This window comes from Halichoerus grypus, chromosome 11 (genome assembly GCF_964656455.1).
Source record: "Halichoerus grypus chromosome 11, mHalGry1.hap1.1, whole genome shotgun sequence".
NCBI classification, from domain to species: domain Eukaryota; kingdom Metazoa; phylum Chordata; class Mammalia; order Carnivora; family Phocidae; genus Halichoerus; species Halichoerus grypus.
Window position 1 is genome coordinate 38223340 of NC_135722.1, and position 21423 is coordinate 38244762.

Consider the following 21423-nt stretch of genomic DNA (forward strand, 5'->3'; position numbering starts at 1 on the left):
TTTGTGCAAAAAGCGAAATAATGTGAATTGCTCAAATCTTAAAAATTCATCAAGAAACACAATTTTAAAACTGTGTTTACTCCACTGCCACATGGGCTGGTAAACAAAAATACCAGCCATCCCTTAGGATCATGTCAATTATCCCAGAATTTACCAGCCTTGGGATTCTTCCAAGTGATTTTGGGTATATATTGTGCTGTTGTTTTATACACTCATGATTACTTACAAAGTATTTTTATATCACACAGTATCATCCAGCCTTCATTAAGCAGTGGTCATAAGGCTAGTGCTTAAAAAGCTGCCCCCAAATCAGTAATCATGAGACAAAGGCTGTATGTAATAACATCTTTGATAAAAGTCAAATGAACTCCATGGTATGCTGCACCATTCATTTACATTAAAGGAATGTGAAAAATATTAGAGATAATGCTCAGAAACAAAAAGCATCACTGAAGTATAAACATGCTATGATGAAAGGAAATGTATGCACTCTGAGAACTCATCTGCCTCTCTCACTTTACATTGATTCCCTTGAAAAAAGTATTCCTGAATTGAGTATATGCATCTCTCCCACAAACACCATTCTTTCTTTTCAAAAATACCATTACCAGAAAGAGACATAACACAAGTTAAAGGAGCATGTTTATGGGTACATTTCTATCCACCACATTCCTTCTTCCCCTACCCTATAAAGAAAGCAAGGTTATAATGGCTTCCTAGAGTCTCTGCAAGGGGAGAGAGAAACCTGGAAAGAGGTGGGAAGATAAAAATCAGACAAAATGCCTCCCTCTTAATGGGAGATATAAATAGCTGTAAACCAAGAAGTATGCCCTATCCCCACTTCTATGTGACTAGGCTTGGTCGACCCTAAGAGCACAATACACCCTTAAGCTGGTCTTGGCCTGAGCCTGGCTCCTCAAGTGATAAACCTATTTCTTAGAGGAGTTTTTTTTTGTTTGAAACCATGGGCTGCCATCCGTTAGTTGGCCATGAAAGAATTAAGTGGGCTGTGACCAGCATTTTTAAAAAGGGAAATAGAATAGGATAAAATAACAAAATTTCAGAGTAAAAGCACACATCAGGAGTGTCAATTTTCTGTTTCACATACGTTTTGGGTGGCAATGTAAAAGTGTTTTTACTGTGGAGTGAGAATCACCGCTGTAGAGAGCAACACTTCGGTGACTGCTGAGGAGGACATGTTTCCCCGAATACCCCTCCCATACAGGCCATCTTGGTACCCAGAAGATTTAGTAACTGCCGACCAAGTTAAAAGAACCATTTGACCTTGAAGAGAGTATCTCAAGGCAGTACAACAAATGTTTATGGGTCCGAGTAAAATAATTCATCCTACTGTTTCTTTCCTGGGAGTAATAAATACTAGACCCCTACCGCTTCCATGGTGTGCTCTGAGATTATTTCTGGAACTGAGAAGATTTTCAACACTAAACATCGTCAACCAGAATAATTAAAATGAATACAAATAGGAGTTGCATTCCCTGGATCTCTTCTATTCTAATTCCTAAATTTCTAACACTGGCATTACTACTGTTTAAAGGCAAAATGAGATACGTGTTTAAATTTCAGCTTGAAGGATATGAGGAAAGAATAAGATGAACCAAGTCACAAATATCCAAAAAATGGAACTTAGCAGGAAGACCGCTGGTAAGTATACGAGGCTCTTATACCCGACCAAGAACCTGAAAGAAAAAAGGATAAACATACGATATTAGTGAAAACAAGTACGGTCCATATTAATTTTAGTTCTAAGTCCCCTTAAATAATTACAGTAATAATAACAATCCCCTTAAGTAATGGCAGCAGCAACAGCTTCCAGTACCAAGCGCTTCCGGTGTGCCACTTCCCACGTGGTAACCGAGAGTTCGTCGCCACCTTGCCCCATTTTCCAAGAGAAAAGTAAAGCAGAGATGCACGTTCCAGTTCTTATAACTAACTTCTACATTATTTTATTCCCCATAACTTTTTATCTGCAATGAATCTTTAGTTCTATTGAGACGTATCACGTGTGTATTTCTCTTTTTGGCATATCATGTTTTCAAATATTCCAAAATGCAAAAATTGTAAATACTTGGGAGATTCACCTCACATTTAACACGCTTCCTTCCAGAGGATAGCAGCATATTTTTAAAAACAAAACAGATGCACACAACCTTAAGCAGTTTCATCCCAAAACCAGCTTGAGAAGCAGACAGGTGACATAAAATGATCTATAAAGGCTAAAAGTGGCACCTGTCGTCAGAACGCTAACCCCCTCACTTGGGTAACAAGCAACGTGGAAGGCTACATATCACTTACTCAAATGTTACTATTGGAGTTTCAAAAGAAAAAAATCTGTCTTTCATGTTAAATACTCAATATAGTAAATCCATGCATGAACAGAGTTTACCTGGATCTGTTTTAAAATTTATACCGGGAAAAAACAATGTTGATGACGGGTAGAAAAAGGATTTTTTAAAAGCTATCAAGATCATAAGCGTAGTTAAGATAAAATATTTCAGAAAAACTAAAGATCCTAAACTTCAGGCACATAAAATGCTGCCAGAGTAGGCCAAATGGAGCCCATGTAACCTCCACAGCATTACCTGTCTGAGATTTTGCAGCACAAATGTGTTTGACCTAATTAAGTAGTGCAGCGAACTACCTATTTGAAAGCGTCTGCTACCACGACCTGTCTACTTCTAACTGGCATCACATAGCAGCCTGGATCAATAAGCAACTGCCCCTGGAGCCTAAATAATAGAAGTCTGCAGCTGCCTAGCTCCATGAAACTGGGTCTCTACAGAAGGGTATGAGAGAAATAAAAGCAGTATGGATAAAGTTGCCATATGCATTTGTCTCCCATTTGAACTGTGTCCATATGCCAAGCCTAGCATATGAAGCCCTCGACTCACTGTCAGCAAAAACAAAAGTTTCATAGAATTTTCGTATAATGTTGGTTTCTAGTAGAAAACAAAACCTCTAATGTTCCTATCCTGGGTGAGGAGATACTGCCAGCCCTTTGAAAAAGCAAAAGCAAAAACCCCGAAGTGATGACTGAGACTCCTGGGGATCTGGCTTAAAATTTCCTTTGGCAACTGAGTCAATCTAAGTAGTGGAAAATGAATAAATATCTCTATGTTACAAGTTTTCTGAATAGCAGACAATTTTAGGCATTTTGTTATTTTTCAGAAAAATAAGTTTTTACTTTACATTTATATTCTAATTAATTTCCAGCCGACTGTCCTGCTCTTGAGTGACCAAGAATAAGATTCTTCTAATACTTTGTTTTTTCTCATGACTTAAGCAGCTCATGCTTATTCCAGAAAATGCTGGCAAGCAAAAAAGGGCATAGGAATACTGAACACCACACCCTGAAGAGAGCAATACTGTATTTCCTTTTAGATCCTTTTCTATGGGTCATCATCATTACATTTTTCTTTCATTCAGTAAATGAAAATATTGAACAGGAGAAACAAGTTTCCTGCTTATAGGGGCCTTAACACTCCAGGAAATGGTGATTAAGTGCTATGAAGGAAATCAAACAGGGTGATGCAGAGGGTTAGTTGGAGACGGCCTAAAGAGGTGACACTGGACCTGAGGCCTGAATGGTTATGTCTCCTGCTATACAACAACAATATGGTATTGAAACACTTCAGACAAAGACAGAAGCAAGAGCCAAGGCTCGGGGGCGGGGGGGGGGGGGGAGCGGTGGCAGCATGACCTCAATGTGTTCTAGAAATAGAAAGAAGGTAGAAGAGCAGAGAAGGGAAGAGAGGAAAGAGATGAAATCAGAGGGGAGATCGAATCACACAATACCTCACGGGCAAGGAGTTTGGATTTTATTTTGAAGACACAGAAAAGGAACCGGAGGGCTTTAAGCAGGGAGAAAAGACAGAAACTGATTTATTTGCCTTTTTAAAAGACCGTGCTGATTGCTAAGTGGAGATGAACTATAAAGGGATAATAGCTGAAGTAAGGAGACCAGTTAGGAACCTTGGTCTAGGGTGCCAGCATGGAGACGGAGAGAGCAGACTGACTGGACAAAGAGCAGGAAGGACTTGGGTGATGAGCTGGATGTGGGAAGGAAGAATCGAAGATGAAAGTAATCCAAGGATGGCACTCATCATTTACACAGGGAACTGGATGCCATTTTATTGAAAAATGGAAGTGAGAAGAGATTGGGGTGTGGCATGATTATTGAGTAATGTGTGTCAGCCATGGTTCCAACCATTGTAAATGCATTAACCATGAAGCAGGCATTGTCACAATTATCCACATTTTACAGATGAACAAAGTGAGGCACAGAGAGGTAAAGCAACTTAACGTCAGACTGCCGTGTGGTAAAGCCTGACATGAACCCAGGCAACCTGACTCTTAACCATGACTATATATAATCATGTATAATATTTTCCTAAAAATAGAACCATGTGCAGCTACTATTTTATAATTTCCTACAATTTAATTAGGTTGTTTCAACTATAAAGCATTAAGAGCAAAAATAACAAGCTTAAAATAAGTTTAGATTAAGGAAAAAACATTTCTGAATAATGGGCAAAAATGCTTCAAGATGCAAAACAGTTACAAAAATCTTCTCATTATTTACCAAAATCAACAATTCAAAAAATGAGCTAGGATCTTTATTTTCCATCAATTGCCAGTTCAATCAAATTACTGGGTTGACCAATTTGCTTTTAGCTAAAACATATGCTACCAAAGCCCTTCCCTCCCACCACCCCTGAAGAAGTCTCTATGTAGTAAGTAACATTCATAGCTCAATAAAAACCTATGATTCTAGCTAATCAACAATAGAAATAAGTAATCAAATGGAAATGCAATAACCAGCCTTGCAAAAACTAATATACACACCTTGGAAACAAAGATGTCAGAAAAAACAATGTTAATAGAAGACATCCTTTTAAAAGCCAAGAATCTGAATTGAAGTCCAGTATGTATCCAACAGCCCACATGGTAATCACAGAAAGCATCAGCAGCAGGAAGAGCTATTAAGAGATTGAGAATTTTAGAACTTTATGGATTTTACATCCTAAGTTTCTAACAATGATTAGTACAACAAAAGAACTACTTCCTAAATATGTAACAATACAACAGCAGGATACAGAGTTTTTTCTCTGAAATTGCTGATTGATAAATTTGAAGTCTGAGAAACCACAAATCTTGGAAACAATCTTCTAAAAGCCTTAGACTTTATAAAATATTGCTTAAACATGTTTTCTTTTGCTTTCTTCCCCTCCAAGAAATGGTGGTCTTTTAGAAAAGTGCTAATGAGAGCTAACATTTTTAAAAATAATTTCTTTCAAACAGTAACTACAGGTCAGAAAGCATAAAGCAAAACAAAGGAACCACACAAAAATCAATACACCCAAATCTCAGTGAGGAGAGTACAGGAGTTCCAGCCTGAACACCAGATGGTGCTAGCCCCTAATAAAGAAGGTCAGAGGGAACAAATTTGCAGAAAAGATGATAGTTTAGGGCATGTGGAATTTCAGATGCCTATGGGCATCTAGGAGATACCCAAGAGGTAGTCAGAAAAAGCAGGTCTACCACCCAGGAGAACATTTTGTACTCATCAGTATACAGGCTGGAAAGCCATGAATGAACAACATCCCAAAGACTGTGTACAGGTGGAAAGGGGCAGAATCTTGGCCACCACAAACATTTAAGGGGGAAAAAGCTAAGTCATCAAAAGTCACCAAGAAAGAGTGACCGGTGTGACCAGAAAAGCAGGATGAGAACCAAGAGAAAGGTCCCCATGAAGCCAGAGAAGAGAGTTTCAAGAAAGGAGTAGTTCTCAGTTGTCAAATGTCACACGGAGGCCAAAGACTGAATTAAATCCTCAGGATGCTAATCATTCAGGTTTATTCTGGCAAAGTTAACAATGAAGTATCTAAGAACCAACGGTGTGACTGACTGCACTGAAGCCGGGCTCCACACCGCTGCAATGCAGTCCCTTAACTGCAATATACATGACCTTGGAAGCCAGCAGGGCTTTTGTAACAGCAAAGGGAGAAAACTTATTCTGCCCTATTTTCTTTGATTTTTACTTCTTTAAGTATTCTGAGGATGAATACTTTCAAATGCTATCAAATCTTTAAAATCCTAAATCTAATTTGCATGGTAATATAAAATTAGCAAGTTTAGATTTTTTAAAAAGTAATAAACTTAGAATCTACAAGCAACATAATCTCAGAACAAAACTATGAATTAAATATGGATCTCAAATTTTAACCCCAGACATTAATACTCCTAGATGAGCCACAGTATTTATTTACTCAATAACTATTCCAGTGCGTACCGTATACTGGGCACTGTTCTAGGCACTTGGGACACATCATGATTTAAGATCTTTCTCTCATGGAGCTTAAATTCTAGCAGAAGATGACAGATAAATGTACTAAGTGATTTAATAGTACATAAATACCTGGATCACACAGAGCCTTATAAGTCACTGTAAGGACTTTGGCTTTTATTCTGGGACAAAGGGGGAGATATCACAGGATTCTGAGCAGAAGAATGACAGGACCTGCCCTACATTTCAAAAGATTCATCTAGCTGCTCCGTTAGAATGGACTAGAGGTGAGTGGGGGCAAGGAGATGTCAGACACCCGCAGTAATCTGCATGAAAGATAACGGTGGCTGGACCAAAATGCCACTGGTGGGACAGTGACAAGGGGTCAGACTCCCGGATATAGACTGAGGCACAATTAGCCAATATGGTTTTCTAATGGACTGGATACATGGTGTGACAGAGAAAAGGCAAAAATGGCTGGGAAGCCCGAGTTGCCACCTACTGAGAAGGGAAAGGCTGTGGATGGAACAGCTGGGGAGGAGTGGGGCAAAGATCAGGAGTTCAGTTTTGGATATGTTATGCTGGAGATGCCTATCAGACACGGAAGCGGGTAAGTAGGCAACTGGATATAGGAGTCTGGAAATATCTGAACTAGAGATAACTTTGGAAGCTGTCAACCTGTACATGGCATTTACAGCCATGGAAGTGCACTGGGGGGCCTGGGGGGCTCAGCTGGTTAAGCATCTGCCTTCGGCTCAGGTCATGATCCTGCGGTCCTGGGATCGAGCCCCACATTGGGCTCCCTGCCCAGCGGGGAGTCTGCTTCTCCCTCTCTTTCTGCCCCTCCCCCTACTTGTGCTCTTTCTCTCCCTCTCTCAAATAAATAAATAAAACCTTTTGAAAAAAAGCCATGGAAGTATATGAAATCACCAAGGGAATCACCAAGGGAATGAATGGATTAAAAAAGAGGTCCAAGAACAAAATCCTGGGGCACCCTACCAATAGGGGGTAGGAGAGAAGCAGAGGAGCTGGCAAAGGATACTGAGGAGTGACAGCTACTTCTTCCTCTCTCCCTCCATACATCTGAATGCCAAGATAGGTGCGGTATTTGTGATGACCTCTGCGTAGAAATCTGGTGTCTGTGAATTCAGAATCGTTCTGAGGATATAATTACTGATCATTATTAGACAAGATGATGCCATCTGTCATACTTGAAAACATTAAAAATAGTAGAATTTGAATTATGTTCACTAATATGACTTAGATTTTTTGGGCCATTCACGAGAACAAGCTGAACTTCCTAACTTTCTCTATCAATTCACTTTCACGTTTAGGAGAACATCACTCAGAACTGCCAAGTTAAACAAAGAGTAAACTTGGGGTACATCTCTTGAAATTCCAGATGTTTTCATTTTGTGAAGAGCCATCACATGCTTGAAGTCTGCAACACTTATTTTTAAAGTCTAACTCGTCCGTGTTGAATGTTACTATTTTCCTCTTGAAAAAAATTTCAATAAAAAGTTCTTTAAGAAAATCTTCCACAAACTTCCTCGCAACAAGGTATTTTTCCTTTTGCTTGTTTAAGAATCTAAACCGTCTGTTTTCAATTCATTCATTAAATAAATGTGGAAGTATGCTGTGACATTCACAAGATAACATGTAGCTTTAGAGCCATCTAGCTGAGGACCAATAGCAAACTGCTAACGAAAGTGCCAAATTTCCAACTCTGGGCTAACGGGATGCGTGCAAAAGATGCGATTAGCAGATGTAATGTAGCACTAAGCCAATTTCCTGGTTTCGCCCTGGTTTCCTCCCTGATTTGCCTTAAGAAACAAACACAAATGAATAAAACAGTTCTTATGGCCCACAGAACAGGACCCATATGAACATACCTCACATTTCTGCAGCCACCTCCAAAGTCTGAACTTCTTGTTGGCTCTCATTTTGGCTTCTGTTTTTAGCATGTGAATAATGAGGCGATTTTTGTTTTGTAGAGCTATATCAAGAGGTGTTTCACCCTTAAAAAGAGAGAGACAGAAAATTCAATTATATTTTCCACAGAGTATGGGTGCTAAACATTTTATAAGAAATCAGCAGAATCACAGACTCAAATGTACTCATTCTGAAAGTAGCCAGCTACAGTTGATGGTTATTTATCTTGTGGTTAATTGAGAATGTATATATAGCTTACGTTTATGTTGATGTACTAATTTTCTAACTGAAGACATAATAAACTAAGGGAGATAAATACCTGGTCATACCTTAACATTTCGGATATCCAGGCTAGAACCAGCTTCCAAAAGTTTATCGACTGCATTAACATTTCCTGCTGCAACCGCCCAGTGGAGTGGAGTGTTTTGGTGTATTTTATCAACCACATTGAGAGAAGGATTAAACTTTAAAAGAAATCCAGTTGGTTCTGGCCTGTCTCAAAACAATAAAATACCCAGGAGTATTAAGAGAGATGAATGATTTCACGGGTAAATGCAAAATAACAAATTTTTTAAGCTAAGGTATAAATTGACCAATCAGTTAAGTATTCTGAAAACCAAGAAACTTCTTTCTGCAGAGTTCTATTCCAGGGGCTAATAGGAGAGATGCACCCCCCAAAAACACATCTACAAGTGACAGTCTGCTACACAGATAATATAATTTCAACGTCAATACAGTGGAATAACTGCTTTTGTTTTTCAAACTTTTACTTTCATGTTGTTGTTCTATTGGTTAACATTTGTTCTTAAATTGTGAATTTAACTTTGGCCAATGTTATGTCATTTACCTAATTAAAAACTAAATGTACAACATTATATTTGAGGGGATAAGCCAAAAGCTAACTTTCCATGTTCCCGTAAACCAATTATTGCAGGCAGAATTCAATATTTTTACTTTACCATCAATATCTTCCCTTCCTTCGTGACTGCTCAAGAGAGTCTTTTAATAAAGCAATATTCTACTTACTTATTCTATCAACATCTTTAAACACTATTATCTGACTTTAGAGTTATCAGCAAAAAAGAAGAAATGCTTTTTAACAAAATTCAACCCCCAGCCCCAGCACTCCATGAACAAAATGAAATGGCATCACAACTAACTCAGTTCTTAGGAGAGAGGTCCTAAGTAAAAGCAGAATCAGAAATTAAGTACAACACTGGAAACAAATTCATAAAGGTAAAACTGGCGAGTATTTGGACAGAAAGAATACCAGAAGTTGGGACTATATGGTGGTCATTAATCACATGTGTTTATACAATACATAGAAAAACTTAAGTATGTAAATACTTAATATAAACATAGCAATAGACTATATTCATAGATCAGTTACAATTAATATTTTCAGAGCGGTCAACAATGTCAGAGAACCTCAAAATGTACTGTTTTCTGAAAAGATTTTATCATCTAGATTTCAAATTATGAGAACATTTAAACTTGTAGCCCTTTTTTAAAAAATGCAAACTCAAAAATATAAGTCACATTAATAAGTATATGCTATGGAATCTCTACTTGTTCTGTAAGGAAATTTTTTTCTTATTAGTAGTTTTCAAACTTTTCCCCAAAGCTACCAGGAAAAAGAAAATTTATTTCAGTGGTGCCTGTCTAACCACAACTACATTAAAAGTTCCTATCAGTCACAAGGTGGAAAATCTTTCTTCTTCACAAGGTAGTATCATCTCAACATAGACTAAGATACTTAAAATTATATACACAGAAATTAGAACCAAGAATCAAAATGAGGCAATTCAGTTAAATGTACTTACCCAAGTACTTTGTGAGCTGATAACATGAGAGGTGTCTGCCCATTTAAATCTGTCATATTCACACTCTGTTCAAAAAGAAGAGTCAATCAGACTTACTGTAAACGCAGTCAAAATTCTCTCTTTTCTTAATGGAAGTAGTTCTCTAATACATTCAACATTACCACTGTGTTTACAAGAAGGGTTCAAATATCATTTGAACAAAAGAATGTTCTGCTTCACATCCATAGGGTAAAAATCCATTGATTTCTACAAAATATTCTTAAAGGGAAAATCTGAATATATGGTTTAAAGTGTATAATGTGAATGGAAGAGAGCTAAGGGAAGGGGGAGAATGCTGATAATGGCCATCAAATATAAGAGACTGCAGAGACCTTAGGAATCATCGAGGTTACACCTTAACTGACACAGTAGTAATTCAAACTACCGTGTCTTATACAATGGTACCCAGTCTTTATGTAAACACACAAGGAATAGTGAAATGTCCATCTTTTCTGAAGCAACTCACCGTATTTTTGGACTTCTGTTTCAAAGAGTAAAACGTGAAAAATTCTTTTCTATTTTTTAGAATATAGGGGGAAAAAAGGAAACCCTATCTCCACGAGGATATGCTCCTTTTAATAAATGGGCCCAGGTTTGAGGCACACAATAATGGTTCCATCCAAGTCAAAGAAAGAGTTTCAGTTACCTAAGAGTCTTTTGGGCCCTGGAGGAATACAACTTGGGAAAGGGCCCAAAGAGAAGCAGACAGGGCTCCTCCTCATACGTCTTCCCAAAATGAGACCCAAGAGGTTATAATTATTCTACTTCAGCTGGCTAAGTCTGAGAGAAAGTGCTTATTTAAAAAGAACACAATCATCCCAAGAGCATTTGTGCAAACATGTTTCCGCGCCTGTTACAGGCGAGTCTGCTGATATATAAACTACTTTGCTACCAGAAAGCACACCCCAGACAAGTACAGCTGACAGTGAAACTCCCACCGCCAATACCCTATAATTTAACCTGTGCCATAAATGGATGCCTCTTAAGGCAAGTCATTTTTCATGGAATTACTTTAGAGAACAATAAGAAGCACACATTCAAATTGGTCTCCCATTTGGACTCAAATAATGAAAGCAAATGATGGGTTAATTTAGTGATCTGACTACCATTTCTACATTCAACCAGAAGAAAAATACAGGCTTTTGAAGTCATGTTTTGAAAAACTCTGCAAATTACTGGGATCATAAGGAAAACTACTGCAGGCTTACAAGTTTCAAAAATACCTATTATATGTTACTGTGCTAAATGACCTGTCCTTTTTGCTCCAATGAAGCTAGAAAAACAGCATTCAATAGCTAGCTTTACTGAGGCTAATATTTGAGTATCTGGATATCTATAACTTCTACTTTAAAAATGAGGACAGACTATTACTAACCATCCTCCCAATCTCTTCAGGTTCACAATAGCTGGAGTATGAGATAGGTTTCAAAACATACCTGTCCTTTGGAGATGAGATAGGCTATAATGGGCATGTGTTGAAATAATACTGCCAGGTGGATGCTGCTGAAGCCCTCCCCATCAATGAGAGTGGGGTCTGCTCCATACTGTAGTAATAATATGACCATAGGCAAATGTCCTTGTCTGTAAATAGAGGATAAAAATTATACTGTTTTCTGTAGCATGCAGAAAAAGAAAACTTCAGGGAGAAACTGATATCCCTAAGACATGAAAGATTTGGTTCAATATAAAGAGTATTTCCTATCAGACTTGTAAAACACTGGAGATTCTCTAAACATATTTCATTTTAATGCTCCAAACTTAGAGCTATCTGGAAAGTCTTTCTTGAGTGCTGGTAATACACTTAATAACCTCCCAATCTACTATAAACCTTATGTTGCTACCACATATAAGTAATAATTTTACATGACTAATGCCCAAAATGAAAACTTTAAAAGACTACTTAGACTTCACTGTTGCTATTTTATTAAAAATGTTTCTTAAAGATTTTATTTATTTATTTGACAGAGAGAGACACAGAGAGGGAACACAAGCCGGGGGTGGGGGGGAGGGGGTGGGTGTAGAAGAGGGAGAAGCAGGCTTCCCTGGAGCAGGGAGCCCTGCAAGGGCTCGATCCCAGAACCCTGGGATCATGACCTGAGCTGAAGACAGACACTTGACTGAGCCACCCAGGTGCCCCTCACTGTTGCTATTTTAAAAACAAGAAATAATCATGAGCCAGATACACTGAAGTACAACATTCACAGACTACAGGTATACATGAAGTATTATTTATTCTTAGGAACTACATACTTTTACACTTGAATATGGCTCATTTTCCACGTAAAGCATTGTACCTTGCTAGCTTAAAAGGGATGAGGTAACCTAAATTCTTCAAAATTCTTGGCTATGGAAAAAAGACTCCACTCCTTTTCTTAAATGAACAATTATTCATTTTAGTTTGGGGTTCATGCCAACCCCACCAACCAGAGACTGGAATTAAAATGACAGATGAAGAAATTGTTAAGTATCAAGACAAGCATGTTAACTTGAGCTTCAAATGGCCAATATATACCACAGAAAAGAACTGACTGAGATGGGTATTAAGGAGGGCACTTGTTATAATGAGTACTGGGTGTTATATGTAAGTGATGAATCACTGAATGCTACTCCTGAAACCAATATTGCACTGTATGTTAACTAACTAGAATTTAAATAAAAATTTGAAAAAAAAGAACTGAGTTTACAGTTCTCTGAACTATCGCTTTATCCATGTGATCAGATAAAAAGATACTTACTTTGATTATAAGAAAGTATAATACACATATTTGAGTTTTAGCATCATAATGGAACCCTAAATTAAACACTAAAAAACACTGTCTCTGGAAACTCTTTAGAACTATAATTTTTTTTTTTTTTAAATGAAGGTGGGGGGTAAAAAGGGAAAGAAAGCCTTTCAAATGGTCTATAACAACAGTTTCTAATATGGTAGTTACTAGCCACATGTGGCTATTTAAATTCAAATTAGTTAAAATTAAATAAAATTAAATAAAAATTCATTTCCTTAGTTGCATTAGCCATATTTCACATGTGGCTAGTGGCCACCACAAAACGGAACACTTCCATTATCACAGAAAATTCTGTAAGAAAGTGCTGGTCTACAAGATTCAGAAAATGAACTTAAGTCACTTTGATTCTGAATAGCAATTTCAGTGTTCAAAGAAATCTTTACCTGATGGCCCAGTGAAGAGGAGTCGAATTTAAATCTCCACCCAACTGATCTACTACAGCACCTTTTGAAATATAAAACCTATTAAAAAGACATAAATGGAAATAAGATTTAAAACTTAAAATTCATGCTGAGAAAGAAAACATTAATTTTTTTTAGTAAGAAATACATGAAAACAGAAATTATGATAACCCTCCCTATAAGCACTCAGACCTACAGAAGTCTGAGATTCACACAACAGCATCAAACAGATCCCTGGTGGAAATATTCTCAGCATATCAATAATTACTCCTGCTGTCAGAAGCATTCCATTATAACTGACATACCAAACGCACAATAACTACTCTCCATGTACTCTAATTACTCAGCACTCTCAAAACGGTTTATATTCAAAACATTTAGGATCATACAGACATTCTACTTAACTTGCAAGACGAAAGGTAGAATTATGTCACTTTTAACAGTTTAGAATTAGAATTACTAGGCGGGACTGAATTCTAAAAGTAAGTAGTAAAAAACTCATTCAAAATCCTTTCAGAAAAGTTAGACACTGAGTATTTGGCTTTCTATTTCGGGGTCACAGGTGTGATACAGTGTATCAAGTAAACCTATAGGGTAAAGAGACTTATTTTCTTCTGTGGTTTATAGGAATTAATCTCATTATTTTAAAGTTATACTTCATATATCATATTATCCAAATAATCTAGTTTATTTCCACAAAAAAGGAGTTTGCCAGGGAATATAAAGTGTGTTTATTTTAGTATATTTTAAACGTTAGTACATTTTTATTTTCTTAAACTCCAAGGTTTTTGCTGAGAATATTTCACCAGGGATCTGTTTGATGCTATTGTGTGAATCTCAGACTTCTGTAGGTCTGAGTGCTTTTACAGAGGGTTATTATAATTTCTGTTTTCATGTATTTATTCTAAGAAAAACAGACGATCACTAAGGTTCTTTTCAACACTACAAACTGATGTGTATGGCATGAAGTTTCAGGTATTCATTCACAATAAAAGATGACAGATGGTACAACATTCATACTTGTACTTGAAGAAAAAGACAAATGAAGAGAGGTCTAGAATAACAAATACACACTTAATTAACACACATATATCCCATCTTACTTTACAAGATCCAGCCTGTTGTTAATAGCAGCCCAATGAAGAAGCGACACATTTTCTTTGTCTGGTTGCCTGACATCATATCCTGCTTCTACCAACTCTTTACAACGTTCAAAAATCCCGTATCTCAAATAAGAAAAAAAAAAAAAAAAGCATAATTGATACCATTAAAATAATTTCAAATACCAAAATTTCTTCCTTTTATCACATCTTTATCCAATCTGTCTTTCAGTTGACACAGAAATACAGTAATTAACAAAGATGTACACAGAGAGCATATTGTTAAGCCTTGTAAACAACAAAAGTAAACCTTATTTTCTAACTGATCAGACCAACCCACTTGGAGTTGAACTTGATTTTCTTAACTAAACTTCAACATTCACATTTCCCCTCCCTTCAATAAATTTCATTTTATCCTCTACTATATGCCAGAAATGCATAGTGCTGATCCCTGACTACAATCCTATCCCTTAATAAGGGAGAGAGACAGCAAAGTAGGAATGGGATAAATTCAACAATACAATGTAGACATGGTATAGTTACAGTAAAGAAAGGAAAGATTAGCCCTTCCTGAAGGAGATGAAGCATGATATATGTGAGCTGTCTCACAGGCTGAAGGAAGGGTATCTGAGGCCGAGGAAATAGCATGGACAAAAATCAGAGATGTGAAACTGCATGATGTTCAGAGAAATATAAGCAAGTTAGCATGGCAGAAGCATTAAGCATAAAGAAAGGGAATGGCAAGAGACAAGGCTAGAAGAGGTAGGCAAAGACTGCGTGGGCCTTCTAGGCCATGCTATGAGTTTAGACTTCTTAGCTCAAAGGGAAGCCACTGAAGGTTTTAAAGAGGAAAGCACACACACTTTGAGTTTTAAGAAAGATCGCATTAGTGGTGGAATGGGAGTTAATTAGAAGGGGTGACTCTTGTATAGATATACAGGTGAGAGGCAATGAGAACCTAAACTAAGAGATGGAAAAGGGAGGGATGGACTTGAGGAATACTGAAGAGGGTTATTTAACGGACTATCAGAATGAGAAATGTCTCTTTTTAATGCTATAGTAATTTTTAACATCATTCATTAGCTTTATTTCTTTCTAACAGTAACTATTAAGTCCCCAACAGACCATTTAGCACTTTCTTTGAGACTTATTTCCATTTAGAGGGACCCAAATGTTTCAACAGGCCCTCAAGGGTCAAAATCACATTTTAGATTAAATAATTTCTCCTTACCAAAATGTGTGTGCTTATCAGTCTGTCTTTATGGCACTTTTTAAGATAGAGATACCTGTTTGACAATGCTAAGTGAAAATAGTAATAAGAGATACATACATAATGATACACATATTCATATTCTCCAAGTTTTAAATGTCAACTTTAACATTTTACTGAAAAAGAAATACTCCCTTTATGTGAGAAATATAAGAGTACACATTAATGAGATTTTAGTAATTTAGAGAATGTACTTATCCTAGTTCTCTTTTGCCCTTTCCAAATACTACCTAATGATATTCCCACAACCACTTAAGAAGGTCCAAGATCTGAGGGAAATTTTAGGAAAGATATAAAATGTGAGTTTTTACTGAGATTCCCTGTGAATATAGCCTAATTTCTTACATTTATCATAACAGAGCTTTACTGGCAGCAGATAAACATTTAAACGCTTCTATGCTAATTAAAGCAAATATTTACCTTAAGAACACTCTTACCTTCATATAAACACAAGAATATAAATAATATCAAATAATATTCACCTAAAGTAGCAGTTCCAAGGGCCTCTAGAATTCATATAAATTAGTAATTAGAATACTCAAATAATCGTCGATTATTTTTTAACATAAATAACACATTAGTCTCTGTTAAGGCTTAACAGGCTAATTAATCACCAAACATCTTTGCTTTTGACAGAATTGTATCAAGTTAGTGTGATAACATTAGTTCCTTATAAGTTGATTAGAAGCTCTGATGGGCAGATTTGTATTTGATTACTAAGAAAATGTAGTAGTCAATTAATGTAGTCTGAGAGACAAAATATTTCAAAATACGTTCAATGGCAAGAGGTGGGGTGGATGTTAATGTAACAGTGAGATCCATGAGGGTGAAAATGTTAGGATTGATTTAATGCACATACCCACATATGGAGATCTTAAGGGGAAACTTTCAAAACATACTTTCATTTTCAGTGCAAGCAAATAACCCGCTGTATGTTTCAAGTGGTCAGAAAACCTATTTTACTTTACTGACTTTCTTCCAGTGCACCCAGTACAATAGGTACATAGAAAGTACTCAATAAATAATTGTTTAAAATATCCATAAATGTGTGAGCTGATATTTTTCCATTCTGTTGACCTATTTAGGTTGTAGTACGTTTTTAAAAACTCAGATTTGTATTTCAAACTCATAGTTTTAGTATCATTTATAATCATTGATTCACTCAACAAAGATTTATTCAGCACCTGATACATGACAAGAACTATGCAAAAGCACTGGGACGACAAGGATAAAAACGACATGCTTCTGCTAAGAAGCTGCTCATGATTTAATGGGAGAGACTGGTAATCAACAGCTAATAAGGTGCACTGCATTAAGTGCTCTGATGTTGGTAGGACAAACATGCTAGCGCTAAAAGTATGAAGTGAGGAAGGTATACACTGGGGTGCCATGAAATGCACAAATGTTATTATAATTCAACAGAACACAGGATAAAATGAAACACTGGGGAGACTTACTGAGTAGCTTTTACAATGTCACAGTTACTAGAGTCCTCTATAAGAGGAAGAGCTTCTCTCGCTTTGGCAAGTTCTTTGCTTTCAGATGCACAGATTCCATGTCGACCAAATCCTGGAGGGTGGGGGCCATGGCTGTGATTCCTGCACTGAAGAATAAGAGTAATTTGACAAAGCATAGTAGGAGAATTAATGTCACATTCAATTACATAAGGAAGCATTTGCTACTGTCAACTGTATCTATGTCATTAAATTAGAATTTCTTTCAGTCTTATAGGTATATCCTAGGGAAGATTTTCATCTTAATTCTATTCACTAAGATGAGATGCTTATTATGAGAAAATTCCAAATTATATATTTTGTCATAAAACAAAGGTCACCTGCAAAGGCACAAATGGACCTTACTACCTGTAGTAGGTGGAGGGTAATGGATACTGACACAGTGGGAAGGTCACCAGGCCTCTGCTTTGGAAAGTTGTGGCAGACACACCCTAAGGATACCCCCTAACCTCCCAATAAATCAAGTTCTTGAATATGTGTAACTCCCAGGAAAGGAGGAGGAAATGCTTTTAAATATTTGACTGGGGCGCCTGGGTGTCTCAGTCAGTTAAGCATCTAACTCTTGATTTGGGCTCAGGTCATGATCTCAGGGTTGTAAGATCAAGCCCCACGTTGGGCTCCTTGCTGAGCGTGGAGCCTACTTAAGATTCTTTTTTTTTTTTTTTAAGATTTTATTTATTTATTTGATAGAGAGAGACACAGCGAGAGAGGGAACACAAGTAGGGGGAGTGGGAGAGGGAGAGGCAGGCTTCCCGCAAGCAGGGAGCCGGATACAGGGCTTGATCCCAGGACCCTGGGATCATGACCTGAGCAGAAGGCAGACACTTAACGACTGAGCCACCCAGGCGCCCCTACTTAAGATTCTCTTATTCTCTCTTTCCCTCCCCCTCTGCCCCTCCCACCCCCGGCTCATGCGTACAAGCTTCCTCTCTAATGTATGTATTATATATCAAATATATATATATATTTGGACCAAACAATAGCCCAAATCTTCCAAATTTGGTGAAAATTATAAACCCACAGCTCCTAGAAACTCAACAAACCCAAGCAGGATAAACCTCAAAACTGTACACGACGGCATATTATAATCAAATCACTAAAAGCCAAAGCCAAAGAGATAATTTTAAGAGCAGCCTAAGGAAAAAGAAACATTATGTTCAAAAGAACAAAGATAAGAATGAATTCAGACTTCTTATCAGTAAGTGCAAGCCAGAACACAAAACACAGCTTTAAAGAGCTGAGAGAATTGCAAACCTGAAACACCAGCAAAACTATTCTTCAAAAATGGGGGTGAAATACACACTTTTTCAGACAAATAAAAGATGAGAAAATTGCCAGCAAACTTATACTAAAAGAAATGATAAAAGAAGTTCTTCAGGCTTAAATGAAAATAATACCAGATGGCAATCTAAAACAATACAACAGAACAGAGTACCTTTAAATATGTACAATTATGTGGGTAAACATAACAGACTTTTTCTCATTTTTTAATTTCTTGATGAAAGTAGAGAAATGGAAGTATACTTGTAAGTGTACTTGTAAAAGATGTTATAATAGTTATAAGATACTATAATAGTATTTGCAGGTAGGCAGTGATAAAGTGTATAATGTTAACCCAAGGGCAACCTCTAAAAAGGCATAAGTAATAGGCTAAGAGTAGAGACAAAATAAAATGCTAAAGACACCCAATTAATATTTTTTAAAAAGGCAAGAAAAGGGGCGCCTGGGTGGCTCAGTCAGTTAAGCACCTGACTTCGGCTCAGGTCATGATCCCAGGGTCCTGGGACAGAGCCCCACATTGGGCTCCCTCCTCAGCGGGGAGTCTGCTTCTCCCTCTCCTCCCCACCCCTGTTTGTGCTCTCTCTAAAATAAATAAATAAAATCTTTTAAAAAAAAAGAACAAAAATATGGGGCGCCTGGGTGGCTCAGTCAGTTAAGCGTCTGCCTTCGGCTCAGGTCATGATCCCGGGGTCCTGGGACCGAGCCCCGCATCGGGATCCCTGCTCAGCGGGAAGCCTGCTTTCTCCCTCTCCCACTCCCCCTGCTTGTGTTCCCTCTCTGGCTGTCTCTGTCAAATAAATAAATAAATAAATCTTAAAAAAATAAAATAAAATAAAAAAGACAAGAAGGAAAAAAGGAACAAAGAACAGAGAAGAAAAAGAAAAAGAAAAACATACAAGATGATAATATTTTCACCTAATCACCATATTGATAATCATGTTAAGTGCAAATGATCTAAAAAAAAAAAAATACATAGATTGTCAGAGTGGATTTTAAAAAACAAAACAAAAATACTACAACTATAGGTTGTCTATAAGAAACCTGCTTTAAATATAAAAGCATACATGGGGCTCCTGGGTGGCTCAGTCGTTCAGCGTCTGCCTTCGGCTCAGGTCATGGTCCCAGGGTCCTGGGATCGAGTCCTGCATCGGGCTCCCTGCTCAGCGGGAAGCCTGCCTCTCCCTCTCCCACTCCCCCTGCTTATGTTCCTGCTCTCCCTAACTCTCTGTCAAATAAATAAATAAAATCTTAATAAAAAAAAAAAAAGAAAAGAATCTAGAGAAAGAGGGGCACCTGGGTGGCTCAGTTAGTTAAGTGTCAGACTCTTGATTTGGGCTCAGGTCATGATCTCAGGGTCATGATATCGAGCCCCACGCCAGGCTCCATGCTCAGTGCAGAGTCTGCTGGAGATGCTCTCCCTCTCTCCCTCCCCCTCTATGCCCCCCACCCACCATTTGTGCGTGTGCTCACTCTCTCTCTCTGAAAATAAGTCTTCAAAAAAAAAAAAAAGAATCTAGAGAAAGAAAATTAAAATCAACGTAGACAGGGGGCACCTGGGTGGCTCAGTTGGTTAAGCGACTGCCTTCCACTCAGGTTGTGATGCTGGATGAGTCCCGCATCGGGCTCCCTGCTCAGCAGGAGTCGGCTTCTCCCTCTGACCCTCCCCCTCTCATGCTCTCTCTCTCAAATAAATAAATAAAATCTTTTTAAAAAATCAACATAGAATGAAGAAAGCAGTAAGTATAGAAGAAATTAATGAAATATAAGAAAAACAATGTAGAAAATCACTGAAAATAAAAATTTATTCTTTGTAAAGAATAAATCAATAAAATTGATAAACCTCTAGTCAAACTGATCAAGAAAGAAGATGTCAATGACAAACAGCAAGCTTAAAAAGGGGCTATCACTACAAGAGCTTATGAAAATTAAAAGGGTAATAAGGCAATACTGTGAATATCTTTATGTCAATAAATTCAACCTAGATGGAATGAATGCACAAATACTTCAAAAGTCACAAGTTATCAAAACGGGCTTAAAAAGACATGAGTAGCACTCTAGCTATTAAAGAAACTGAATTAATAATTTTAAAAGTTTCCATTAAAAAAACAAAACAAAATAACCCCAACCCCATATAACCTTTAACTGCTGAACTCTATCAAAATACTTAAAGGCTACCAACTCCTTCAGAAATTACAGGAAATGCTTCTCAGCTCATTTTAGGAAGCAGCATTATCCTGATACTAAAATCAACAGACATTACAAGTAAAAAAACAAAACAAAAAAATAACTACAGATTCAATATCCTTCATAAACATAGATACAAATATCCTTAAACAAAATATTAGCAAAGTGTACCAAGTAATATGTAAAAAGAATAATATATATTACGACCAAGCTTAATCACTTTAAAACAAATCAAGTCACTCCCCATATTAACAGAATAAAGGGGAAAAAAGCATATACTCATTTCAGTAGAATAAAGCAGTTGACAAAATGCAACACCCATGCATAATAAAAACTCTTGGATAAAGATTCTTGGCACACCAGGGAAAGAATGAAACTTCTTCAACCTGATAAAGAGGTACACTGTAAGAAATCTACAGCTACCACACACTTCGTGTCAAAAGAATGCATGCTTTAAAGACTGAAAACAAGGCAAGGATGCTCACTATCACCACTTTTTAAAGTAGGTTCTCTCTCTGCCCAACGTGGAGCTCAAACTCACACCCCTGAGATCAAGAGTCCCATGCACCAAGGACCAAGCCAGCCAGGCGCCCAACTTCTAATCAACATTGCACTGAAGTCCTAGACAGAATAGAGTAAGGAACAGAAGCAAAATGCATATGGATTAGAAAAGAAGCAAGTCCATCTTTATTTGTAGACAACATGATCACATATAGGAGATCTAAGGAATCTTTGATAAAATTTACAATAGCATCAAAAATATAAAATACTGGGGCACCTGGGTGTCTC

General features: G+C 37.3%; 1 protein-coding gene across 4 annotated transcripts in view; it reads right to left on the bottom strand.

Moving 5' to 3' along the window:
• The window catches only part of ZDHHC13 (zDHHC palmitoyltransferase 13), a 100479-nt gene that overhangs the window by 70033 nt on the left and 9023 nt on the right, over nt 1–21423 (bottom strand). For 2 of the 4 annotated variants that reach the window (XM_078058313.1, XM_078058311.1), the window contains exons 2-10: nt 17113–17258; nt 14389–14511; nt 13268–13345; nt 11535–11679; nt 10060–10124; nt 8566–8728; nt 8197–8322; nt 4864–4997; nt 1595–1697 (exon numbers count right to left, since the gene is read on the bottom strand). In XM_078058313.1, the coding sequence (XP_077914439.1) occupies nt 1595–1697; nt 4864–4997; nt 8197–8322; nt 8566–8728; nt 10060–10124; nt 11535–11679; nt 13268–13345; nt 14389–14511; nt 17113–17258 (1083 nt within the window). The remainder of the gene's footprint in view (nt 1–1594; nt 1698–4863; nt 4998–8196; nt 8323–8565; nt 8729–10059; nt 10125–11534; nt 11680–13267; nt 13346–14388; nt 14512–17112; nt 17259–21423) is intronic. The other 2 variants (XM_078058314.1, XM_078058312.1) reach the window with 2 other exon arrangements.